Source organism: Lepidochelys olivacea (genome assembly GCF_965140295.1).
Source record: "Lepidochelys olivacea isolate rLepOli2 genome assembly, chromosome: 3".
Lineage (NCBI taxonomy): Eukaryota > Metazoa > Chordata > Testudines > Cheloniidae > Lepidochelys > Lepidochelys olivacea.
Window position 1 is genome coordinate 31,188,436 of NC_140413.1, and position 13,057 is coordinate 31,201,492.

A 13,057-nucleotide genomic window follows, 5' to 3' on the forward strand; every position below is an offset into this window, starting at 1 on the left:
TTCCCTATGTAAGTCCACTTCAGAATCTGGGTGAGGGACTGTCTATGTGCAACAATCATGCTAAGAAATTACATCCTCAACTTGACAATATTTTTTGGGTGCAAAGAGATGCCCACAGATTAAATCTGAAATATATATTTTACAATGCAGGTCAAATGTATGAGGTATAGGGGAGGAGTCATGCAAAGAGAGAAGACAAAATCTAAAGTGAAAAATTATATAAACGGGGTAACTAACTAGATCTGCTGAAATTTATGATGCAGACTAAAACATTTTCCTCTGAAGCAATGAGCGGAGTGTGGATTTGCCAAATTAACAACTGGTTTATTAAAAGCGAGGGAGTTTGGAAGTCTGTTATTTTAGCTTGTAACTGACTGAGGAAAGGTAGTCCAGGGGTTAGGGCACTAGCCTGGGTTCAATTCTCTTCTCCACCACAGACTCTTAGTTTGTGTCACTTAGCCTCCCTAGGTATATCTATACTGCACACTAAGCCCAGGCTCTGACTCAGGTTTGAGCCAAACACTCCCTTCCATTTACACATAAAATAGTTTGGACTTGAGTCCACAAGCACTCAGGACCTGCTATGGGGGTTGGTCAGAGCCCAAGTCCTGCTGTCACTCTGGTCCAAGCCCTGTTCAGTTTGGAAACAGGCCAAACGACAGACCTGAGTCACAAAACCAGGTCCCGCAGTCCCCGGCTTAGTGTGCGGAGCAAAATGAGGATAACAGCACTTCATTTCCTCACAGGGGTGTTGTGGAGGGATAAATACATTAAATTGCGAAGACCTTTTATATACCACTTTTCATCAGAAGAGCTCAAAGAGACAAACCTATTTTTTAAAAATTATTGAGTAAATAGTGAGCAAAAGAAACCCTCAGGAAGAACTAAAGGTAAAATTTTCATAAGTGCCTAATTCCCATTTTCAAATAACTTATGTGTTTAGGAAAAAGTCTGTGGGATTTGGGAGTCAAGTCACTTCGGAGAAAATTTTCACAAGTGCCAAAGACACTATTCTGGCCCTGCTTACAGTATAGCCCCTGTGATGGGGCAGAATAAGGCTGGGTAAGTGTCCATCCATGCATTATAACTGGAGTGATAGTGACAGAAATATTAAGATTAAACATGCAGTGTTAGGCAATTTTTAATGGTAGCCTGCACTTTGGGGTTGAGAGTTCAGAATTTGGTTGGAAGAAGCCCTGGGCTCATAGGTGTGCTTTTTGCTGTTCCTGGGAAAGTCTGCCCAGATTTGGATGAGTTGTAAGCCATGAAAAATTGTCATTTGTGAAAATGTGGTCAAGTTTTTAAAACTTCCACCTCCTACAATGCTGCACTCACAGCTTTAGGTGCTCTACACCTGTGGAGAAAAACCAAACCATAAGCGCCAAGCAGAGCGCTCATAACTGAGGCATTCAAAACTAGTGGAGACTTGAAAATTTTGGCCTCAGTTTCCCCAACTATAAAATGGTATTAGTGATACTTCCCTATCTCACCAGGGCAGTAGGAAAGCCACACACATTACTGGTGAGGTTCTCAGATATTTTTATAATGAGCACACTAAGAAAGCACACAAAGAAATAGAAAATTCCATATTTAGCGATTTTGGTAAAAAATAGACTTGTTTGTTCCCTGCCTCAACAGAATTTCAAGTTTGAACTGAAAACCAAGTATATAGAGTTATTTGCCGTTGGCAACTGTGACATTCAGTATCATCTCCCAATGACCATTCCCAAAGTCAACACTGATTGTGCCTAAAAATGTTTTGCAACACTCCAGCATTCTGAAGGCAGCACATTTGTCTGAGGTCACTTCAGCATCTCTGAACCAGTTTTTTCCCCCTTACAAACGTCAAACACATACGGAGTTTTCAGAGATTATCTAAAATAGCATGTGTTAGAATCATAAAGGAAAAGGTCATTTACACTAAACAGAGCTGGAGGGACAGCCTTCCCCAAGCCCTCATTTCCAAACTGGCCTGAACTTACCTTGTCACAGAAGACTTTAATCTGGCAGTAGGCCCTGTGGATGGGTTTGTTACTCCTGTTATTGTAGCTGTAGGTGTCAATCTGAATGTTCAAGGGCAGCCCTTTAACTCCTTTCTGAGAGGAGAAATCTGTGCTGAGGCAGTTTACAGAAATAAAAACCTGTAAAAGAAGAAAAAAGCTTCCATCAGCAGCAATACATACATTCTTAGTGTTTGCTTCAGCCAGCCATACTGAGTCACAGTGTAACGACTCCACTTGGGTTTACTGTAGGATTTGAATCCAAGACCTTCAGAACTAAAGCGGTGAGTTTCTACCACATAAGCTAAATGACTGCTCGCATGAATCAGTGGATCAGCTACTAATGGGATTACAAAGACCCATCCTCCTAGTGTGGATTACAGCAACAAATATCAAATCTCATGCAGACTCTAGTTAACTTCTGAAGATTTTTATGCCCCAAGAAATATTTTGCCTATTGTAACCCCTTTTTAGGGGAAGAAATCCTTTCAGGCCCCATTTTCACTGGCCAAAAGAACAGTGTTTAAAAACCTTACTTAAAACCGGGGTCAGACATGCTTGCAGCAAGCACAACTGAAATCAGTTTGGATAGTAGCAAAACCATATTAGCTCCATGATCAAATTCTACTCTTGAGACTGATCAGTTTTTAAATAGAGTTATTTAATACGGGTTCCAATCCAGCAAAGACCTAAGGACATACTTAACATACAAGCACTCCCATTGACTGCAGTGAGATTACTTATGGGTCTTAAAGGTAAGCACGAGCCTAAATCTTTACGGGATCAGGGTCTTGAACACTTCCTAGCAGTGTTCACAACATCCTGCTAGTGCTCAGAAAAAGGAAGTGGAATATGAATCCTTTTTCATTATTCAAACTAAATGAAAATGTTAATGGGAAAAGTAATTTTTTTTAAATAATTTGAGTTTCATAATGCAAGGGCATGGGTACAGTTGCAGATGTAGAGTGCTGTGAGTTAAACCCGCCCTCAGAGAGCGTAGTAGGGAAAGCACTGCAGTGTGTTCACACTGGCAGCTGCAAGCACACTGGCATGGCCACATTTGCAGCAGCACTGGGAGCGGTGCATTATGGACAGCTAACCCACAGAGCACCTCTTCCCATTCTGTGGCTGGGGCTTGTGGGAAGAGCGTGGGGGGTGAGGGGCATTTTGGGTCCTGTCCCAATGCCCCGTGATGCATCGCTTCGCATTCCAGCAATCCCTGTGCTTCCGTCCACATTTGGTGCCATCTTTCAAAATTTTTTGTACTGTGCGCTCTGTCTTCCCTTTCAGTCTGCGGGAATGGAGCCCGAACTGCTGAGGAATATGCTGATGGGTCTCGCCAGCACGTCACAAATGGCAGTCGAGTTACTTCTTAAGCTACAAACTGACAGTGAGGAGTCCAGTGATGATGTCGACTTGCATAATGCACATGACACGAGATGGCTTGTAGCATTCATGGACATTCACCGCAGTGGATCGCTGCTTTTGGGCTCGGGAAACAAACACTGAGTAGTGGGATCACATCGTCATGCAAGTCTGGGATGATGAGCAGTGGCTGCAGAACTTTCAGATGAGAAAAGCTACTTTCATGGGACGGTGTGCTGAGCTCGCCCCCACCCTGCGGCGGAAGGACACGAGATTGAGAGCTGCCCTACTGGCAGAGAAGCTGGTGGCTATTGCAATCTAGAAACTGGCAACTCCAGACAGCTACTGATCAGTCACAAACCAGTTTGGAGTGGGAAAGTCGACCGTTGGAATCGTGTTGATGCAAGTTTGCAGGGCCATTAATCGCATCCTGCTCAGAAGAACCATGACTCTGGGTAACATGCACAATATTGTGGCTGGCTTTGCACAAATGGGTTTTCCTAACTGCAGAGAGGCAATAGATGGCACGCACATTCTGGCACCGGACCACGTAGCCTCTGAGTACGTTAATTGGAAGGGGTCTCTCTCTATGGTTCTCCAGGCGCTTGTGGATCACCCTGGGCGTTTCATTGACATTAACGCAGGCTGGTCTGGAAAGGTCCATGATACATGCATCTTTCGGAACACAGGCCTGTTCAGAAAGCTGCAAGCCAGGACTTTCTTCCCAGATCAGAAGATCACCATAGAAAAAGTCAAAATACCCATTGTGATCCTTCGAGACCCCACTTACCCTTTAATGCCGTGACTCACAAAACCCTACACAGGAAGCCTTGACAGCAGCAACGAGCGGTTCAACAGGCTGAGTCGGTGCAGAATGACTGTGGAGTGCGCTTTTGGCCATTTAAAGGGCTGCTGGTGCTGTCTGTATGGGAAGCTAGACCTGGCTGATGACAACATCCGCAAGGTTATATCTGCATGCTGTACCCTCCATAACATTTATTAAGGGAAGGGTGGAAAGATTCACTCAGGCATGGACCTCAGAGGTACCAAATCTGGAGGCTGGATTTGAACAGCCAGAGAGCAGGGCAATTAGAGGGTCCCAGCATGTGGCTGCAAGGATTAGAAATGCCTTGAAGGAGTAATCTGAGGCTGAAAGCCACCAGTAATGTTTGCTGCCCTGCATGGGAGTGAAGTGCAATGGTTCCAATGTTAGAAGAAATCTGTTTGCTACACTGACTTGCAGTGCCTGTTGCTTTCCTGGGCTAAGGTATCTTTTACTTAATGCAATAATAAAGAATGTTTTCAAAGCCAAAAAATCCATTTATTAAAAAGAAACAAACGCTTGGGAAACAGAAAGGGCAAGGGGGTGCGGTTAGGTGGGGAACAGTACAATCACAGATTTGCATATGTCCTGTTATCATACTCAGCCTTCCTGCAACGAGTGCTGCACTTCTGGCTGGCTAAATGCATGAGATGGGGGTTGAGTGCAGTGGGTAAGGGTCGTAGTTTGCAGGGCTGGGTGGTGAAGCTACAGGTGTTGGATGCAGCTGGTGGCGATAAGAACCTGGATGTTGGGGAAAGTGGATTGGAGGTGACATGGGGGCACAAGGGAAAGAGTTTTGGGACAAGGGCTGCAGTGGGGGAGGGGAGAAGCATGGAAGTGCTTCGCCTGTAGAGCGTCGGCTTGGCACTCCATAATGCTTAGCAGCCGCTCTGTGGTTTGGTGCCGGCAATCCACATTCTGCTGGCGGACCCTCCTTTCACTCTCCCGCCACTCCTGTGCTTTTTGATTTTCATTAAGGGACTGCTGCATTAGTCATGCAGCATGTCCTCTTTGCTTCTATGTGGCCGCTTCCTAATTCTTTGGAGTCTTTTGGCCAGTGATAACACGGACGGCTGAGATCTCAAGGTTGCATCTGTAAAGCCAAAATGCAACACTTAACAGAGGCAGCATTGTTCACACCAGACAGAGCAATGATTCGGTGGTACTTAAAGACAGTCTACACAATAGCAGAAATTGCACGTCCCAAAGCAAGCGCACATAACCCACAGGGGCCCCAAAATGCTGAGTAAGCAGATGGGCAAGTGGGACTGACTGTTTCACGGCTGTGCTGTCCTCTGGGGTTCTGTGCCTTGGAGAGAGCCAACAGCTGCAAGGGGCCCCTATACTGAATACTGTCCCCACATTTTCCACAGGAGTTCGTCCTGGAAGATATCTTACTGCTGAGGGTGACCTGGGAAGCAAGGGAGGATCTTCTACTACAATGCAGCTTCCGCCATGGCCCGTATGCAGCTTGCCCGTGTGCAGCAATGGTCCCCCCGCCCCTCACAGACAGCGGTGTGGACATGTTAGCCTTACTGGGACAAGGAGCACAGTAGCTCTGCCAAGGAACCTGCACAAGCGGATTGCCCAGCTTCTGCATGAGACCTTTGAAGAGATCACTGAGGCAGATTACCACAATGTGAGAGAGAGCACATCAACGCCCTATTCCGCATCTAGGCATGCATGCAGCCCTAACCCTCCTCACCCCAAGAGCCCGCAGCGAACAACTTCCTTCCCAAAATAAAAGCCAATTTCCAGGCACCTCCTCTGGTGTTTGTTCTTTCCCAAGCACCGTCCGCTGCGACTGGCTACCTTCCTTCTGGCTTGAAAACAGCTCCTGGCTGCATGCATCTAGGGATACCAGGCTGTCTCCCTCCTCCGCAGCACCCTCACTCCTGCTTTCCTCCTCCTCCTGCCTTGTTGAACTGGGCTCTGAAGTGTCCATGGTGGTCTTCGGAGTGGAGGTGGGGTCACCCCCAAGTATTGCGTCCAGCTCTTTGTAGAAACAGCAGGTCGCAGGGGCAGCATCAGAGCAGTGGTTTGCCTCACGGGCTTTGTGGTAAGCATTCTGCAGCTCCGTCACTTTAACCCTGCACTGCAGTGCGTCCCGGTCATGGCCCCTTTCCATCATGTCCCTTGATATCTGCCCGAAGGTATCGTAATTCCTACGGCTGCAGCGCAGGTGGGATTGGACAGCTTCCTCTCCCAAACACTGATGAGGTCCAGCACCTCGCCATTGCTCCATACTGGAGATCATCTGGAGCGTGGAGGCATGGTCACCTGGAAAGATTCGCTGAGCGCTTCCACGTCTTGCTGACCAAACAGGAAGGGGATTTTCAAAATTCCCAGAGAATTTAAAGGGCGGCTCTGACGGTTGGTCACCTGAGGACAGGGCAGTAGAGTTCAAAGTGATGACCAGAGTGGCTAGAACAGGCATTGTGGGACACTTCTGGAGGCCAATGAGAGAGCATTAATAGACCAGGGCGTCCACACTGGCACAGCAGTGCTCCAGCCGGGGCGCATCAAGCGTTACGCTTCTCGTTGAGGAGCATTACCAGGAGCACTACAGCCGCGGAGTCCAGGCGCTATATGTGCCTTGCAAGTGTGGACGCATCATGAATTAGGGTGCCCAGGGCTACTTTAATGCTCCCTAACTTGCAAGTGTAGCCATGCCCCTAGATCTTAGTAGTAGCAGAGGAATGGAATTTTCTAGTTGTCCTATTTAGGGGCACACTCATTCAAGAATAAAAGATAGGAATCCCTTCCCATCCTCTAAAGAAAGCAAGGATTTCAGAGCCAGAGGCCACAGCAAGTACCTTAACCAAGACTTTGAAAAATATTGCTCCAATATCTAACTGCAAGTTTGTTTTGCTTATTATAATAAACTAAAATTCTAAATATCAGTAGTGAGTGAGGGACCCCTGCTGGTATTTAACTGGTATTACAATTTGCAAATTGAAAACAGCTTACCCAGTTTAAAAAATAAAGGTGTTTTTATGCAGCATTGTTGTCATAAGTTGCAACACGTTTTACAAGTATTATAAAAAGGGGGGTAATCTAGTAAGTATTACAGGTGAGATACAAGTTATTCCTGTTTCCAAGGGATTTTTTATAAGAATACTGTCTGCAGCACTGAGAAGGTAGCTTAATTATGATGAAAGAAGGTGCATATCTGCACTAGATTTGAGGTTCCCTGATAAAATTGTTACTAAAGTTTGATTTTCAAAAATGCACATGCAATTAATATGAACAATGGCATGCACAATTAAGAAACACAGCCAACGTGACTGTCGAGTCAGGAGAGTTTCATGCAAATGGCCAGATACGAAGGTAGCTATTGGCACGCACCCTTACCATAGTATTGCATTATCACTCTAATCGAACACACAAAACAGTGTAGTTTTAAGAGTCAGTCCCTTAATGTCTCTTTGGTTGCCCACAACCTCTGGGAAAAGATCTAGTGTTAAAAACATATGAACTGTTCACACATTTTTCAATAAATATCTATGAATCACTATGGCAGTAGTATGGCAGCTAGCCCCACTTTTGAGAATTTTATAAGAACGAACGAACTACTGCTACCTGACATTTTAGGCTGTGCACTGAATGGATTTTGCATGGAAGCAGCAGCTAAAGCCCTATGATCCTGTCAAATTGATTCTATACACTTTTGTGCAATATTCCAAAGCAACAGTGCTTCAGGTTTTTGATTTGAAGGAGGCAAATATGTAGCTAAATACCATTAGAGCTGGAAAAAGGTTTTAAGAGTTTTAAAAGTAAACCACTTATAGTAAATTCACCAGAATGGTTTGCCAGCTTCTAAGCCACCCACTCCTCCCTGATCCCCCACAAGATGGTGTGGGCATATCAACACAGCCAATATTGAGCTATTTATAAGATGCAGTGCAGATCTAGGTCCTGCTCATGTAGCCTGTACTCGGGTAGAAAGCTCTGACTTCGAACAGATGTTTTGTCTGAGTAAAGACTGAAGGATTGGAACACCTGAGAGCATTTTGCATTGTATAAGGGAGCGAGTGGAGGACTGAGGAGTTTCCTCTGGTTTTGGATTTATATAATGGATAATGTTGTCTTATAAGCAGAAGTGTTATTTTTAATTAGTACCGACTCCTAAGGGTTGCATGTATATAGCTTTGTCTGACCATAATGAATGTTTATTGGTGTACGTCCCTTGTGTCTGTATCACTTTAATGAAGTAGGAATATTTGAGAAAAAGCAAAGACTGTTTTCCTCCAGAACACATGTGCAGATACAGCTATTACGACTGGTTTAATAGAGCCTTGGAACTTTCAAAAATATATCATTTAATATTACACCTCTAAGCTCCAAAGCACATGGGGGGAAATCTTTAGACTAGATAGGCATCGATTCCTTAGTGCCATTTTCCTTTGGTTGGGAGGTACTGGCATTCTCAAACTCTAGGTCTCTCTTTTCAGCTTTCTTTGCATTTGCTGGAAGTGGCGGTGGGGAGAGAGGTTTTTGTAAATTCTAATCGACTGACCATGCAGAGCATCCTCAGCACTGTAGTCTGAAGTTAGAAGTTTCTGTCTAGATGCTAGACATGTACAACATTGATGGACTTCAGTATACACATCCCCTATTTAATCCACTAGTTCCATGTGAATTTGCAATTATTCATTTACCAGGTAGCAAGGATTTTTGTTCCATTTGAAAATAGCCTTAATTTGATTAAGTCTGGCTTTAAAGGCTGAATCCATTTCTAGGATAAATATCATTATTCAATCTTCTACATTCTAGAAGAGGGAGAGAGAGAGAGAGAGTCCTAAATCCTAGTCTTTTCTCTCTACCCCTTTTGGATACAACAGGAACCAGTCTAAACTGGCCATATGCAGAAACTCAGCTTAATTCAACATGATGTGTCCAATCCTAGTGTGAGAGTTTCACCCTTTCCATAGCAATATGCTAGTCGTCTGATGCCAAACAGATTGCTTTAAAATCCCACCTGAATGGAGTCTACAACGGTGTTCTTGGGAACAGTTTTTCTAGTTAAGTGTAAACTTGATTTCACAGATCTTGGGAGACAGACCAGTCCTTGCTTACAGACAGCCCCCCAACCTGAAGCAAATACTCTCCAGCAACCACACAACAAAAACACTAACCCAGGAACAGGAGTACTTGTGGCACCTTAGAGACTAACAAATTTATTAGAAGTTAAGTATCCTCACACCTTCTTGTCAGCTGTCTAAATGGGCTATCTTGATTATCACTACAAAAGTTTTTTTCTCCTGCTGATAATAGCTCATCTTAACTAATTAGCCTCTCACAGTTTGTATGGCAACTTCCAACTTATCTGTGTGTATATATATCTTCTTTCTGCATGTTCCATTCTATGCATCTGATGAAGTGGGCTGTAGCCCACGAAAGCTTATGCTCTAATAAATTTGTTAGTCTCTAAGGTGCCACATGTACTCCTGTTCTTTTTGCGGATAAAGACTAGCACGGCTGCTACTCTGAGACTTGATTTCTTTCAGTCACTTGATTCAAATCTGTCCTGAACAAAGTTCTTAAAAAAAAACACAAGGGTGAGTGACTAACCCAGCTACATCCCCACCCCAACATTTTCAGAAGAGAGAAAAATGTAACCACAGAAGTCATTCAGCATCTTTAGCCTGTTCAGCAAGATTCCTCTTCAGCTGTCCAACCTATTTTTCTGAGGGCAGTTCCACATTCTTGGCTAGATTAAGATTTGCTTGTTACTTTTCAAAAACATTTTCATTTTCATCTTACCTCCCAGGATTCAGCTTTAAAAAGAGATGGCATTTAAAAAGCACAGGATCGTCAGCCCCAAATGTTCAAAACCCATGGGTCAGGCCCCAGAAAGTAAATAGCTTGGCTTAAAAAGCATGAGATTGTTACTGAAAAAGAGAGACATTTTGGGTTATTTTTGCCTTCTCATTTTGAGATGTTAGGCGATACCCGCATCATATTTTTAAATTTGTCTCTGCCACCAAGAGGTCCAGAAACTTACTTTTATTCTTAAAGGAAAGTTGAAATTCCCCCCTAATCACACAGCTCCTGGAGCTGGGAATTTGAGGGGGGGGGAAATATTGTGAGTGTTGGCAATACTGCATATACAATTTAGTATCAGGGAAGATGCATGTATGTGTTAACTTTTATTTTACACTTCTATAGTCCTTTCCATCAGAGACTCTCAAAAAACATTACCAACAGTAATTAAGTTAGCTTCCCAATGCCCCTTTGAGGTCTGTAAGTATTATTCCTATTTTACAGAGCGGAAAAGTGAAGCAACAAGATTAAAGCAACTTCTCCAAGGTCACAGAGGAAGCCTATGGCAAAGCAGAGCAGAGAATCCAGATCTCAGGACTCTCAGTCTGTGCTTTAACCACAAGACCATCTCATATTTCAAGGAAACCTACTGTACCTACCTTAAAATCTACAAGAAACACATCATTAATTTTAACAAACGCAGGGATCTTTAAAAAAAATTGATAAATTAAGTCAGAATATCTGTGATGTGCCCTCAAGGAAGAGCAGCAGATGCAGCCAAGAACTTTTCCACATAGCAGTTTTTACTAACAAGACCTGCCTTTCAAACAAACCAGGAAAAATGAAAAAGTGTAATTAAAGCACAATCAAAGCACTGCAGAAGCTTCCCGGTCACTGAGCTGAAGAATAGCTTCTTAATGAAGTCCTGTGTGCCCAAATCCCTTCTCTTCAGTTTATCTTGGCACCACACAAATGATTCCCACAATTTAATTTAGTCAGAAGCCTAAATAGTGGAGCTTTCAAATGAAGGTAAATGATGTTCACTGTATACATAGTAATAAAAAACAGGAGTCACCAAAAAGCAAGCAAACAAAATGGTTTGGGAGATATTTATACTCCCGGATCAGGGCCCAATCCAGTGTGGCAATTCCTATGCTCCTAATATTCACTGTGGTTTTATTTTTTGAACTACTGCAGGCAAATCAAATCCTATTAATTTCCATGCATGCTACATTATTCTTGTACCCAGAAGAGTAAGATACGGTCCAACAATTCAAAGACACATTAGGTACTGTTTTTATAGTCAACATTCAGATAAAGCTCCAATTCTTTTCTAATATACCTGAAGGCAAAGTGCCTCTAGTTTTTGACAGAAAGTTCTGCAGCCTCATTTGCATCTCTTCAGCTACGTGCAAGTTTAAGCTTTCACAGATTCCAAGCCCAGAAAGGACCACTATGATCATCTAGTCTCACCTTCTGTATAACACAGCCCATAGAACTTCTCTATAATAATTCCTGAAGCGTATCTTTTAGAAAAAAAAAGAAATCATTGATAAAGAATCCACCACAATCCTTAATAAGTTGTTCCAATGGTTAATTACTCTTACTGTTAAAAACATATGCCTTCTTTCCAGTCTGAATGCATCTAGCTTCAGCTTCCGGCCACTGGATTGGGTTATACTTTTCTCCAGTCACATCCTGGAGACCAACCCAGACCTCGACCCTCACTCCCCACCCCCAAAACTCCTGCACAGCCCATCATCAAATATTTGTTCCTCATGTAGGTACTTATATAGACTATAATCAAATCACCACTCAACCTTCTCTTTAGGTTACTGTACCAAAGTCTTCATTAGCTCCACATGCAGAGGGCATGCTCACCAACTTATTCTGCACAGACTTATTTCCCAACAGAATATCCTCACATTTATCAGATGTGAATGGTCTTCACTGAAGACTGGCTCCTTGGCAAGTATGAGGTTTTCAGTTTAGCAGTTCTGACTCAAAGTTCAGAAATAAGTACTGGAATAATTTCCTTAAGGTAACACTCGCTCCAATAAGTCAGCCAATTTTTAAGTGTACTTTAGAGCCAACAGCCATCTGGAGAATATTTAAGCCCAGTGTGTATTTAATTCATGGAGTCACATACACTGTGAACAGGAACTTGAAGTGTGCAAGGCACCACCAAATTTCCACTTTGGGCTCTATTCACAGATGCTTAAAATACTTGGGTAGGCCTCCCTCGAGCCTTGGCATGCAGAGGCTAAGCAGGTATTCCTCCCCCCCCCAATCTACAATACAGGATACCCTCCTTAGCAACTGACAGTGGTTTACTGTGCTTTGAGTAGGGCTGCTCTTTGGCACTGCAGCAGGGAGCATTGAGCGAAGGGTGGGGCAGCATGTGCTATATGCTGGACCAGCCAGCACACAGGAGCGCACACAGGCAATCGGTCCACTCCCTGGGCTCAGCGGTGCAGTGCCATGCGATGTGGCCTGGCTGCCACTGGCTCACACCACATGTTCTGCTCACCCAAGATGCTTTTAGTTTTTGGTTTGACTCAGACTTCTTGCATCAATCCAGAGTATCTGGAATTCATGTGATCAAGTTTATGCTATTTCTAGCTCATTAGTTAGAGGCAGGTTAAACTGTAACAAGCACCTTCTTAAGGGTTTCATTTGGATACTTTATTCTTCTTGAATTCCAGTCCTAAAATGTTAGGGAATATTCCTGTGTCCTCCTAAATAGGTATAACATTCCATCAGAGAACTGACTGTATATGCTGTACCTAGCATCTTGGGATCCTTTGGGTGGATAGTCACTATAACTAGGCTTGGAATTTTAATTGGTAAATGTTGTTTTTGCCATACACATACAAACCACCCCAAAAATATTTCTATCAATAAATCAAAATGTACAGGGCAAAATAGCAAAAACGCTGTTGAGAACCTAGAGTCTAAATCCAGTGATTTAGACTTATGAATTGGGCTGGTTACAAATGGACTAGCAAATGAATAGTAAAAACATGTATGATTGATTGAAAAATATTTACTTTGTATATTTTGACATATGATTTAACAATTTGTGTTTTAACAGTTTATAAAA

The 13,057-nt window shown here is 43.3% G+C and overlaps 1 protein-coding gene across 3 annotated transcripts in view; it reads right to left on the reverse strand.

Annotated features, from left to right (window-relative positions):
* The window catches only part of GRHL1 (grainyhead like transcription factor 1), a 65,655-nt gene that overhangs the window by 23,338 nt on the left and 29,260 nt on the right, over window positions 1-13,057 (reverse strand). For all 3 annotated transcript variants that reach the window (XM_084624774.1, XM_084624775.1, XM_084624773.1), the window contains exon 9: window positions 1,983-2,141. In XM_084624774.1, the coding sequence (XP_084480900.1) occupies window positions 1,983-2,141 (159 nt within the window). The remainder of the gene's footprint in view (window positions 1-1,982; window positions 2,142-13,057) is intronic.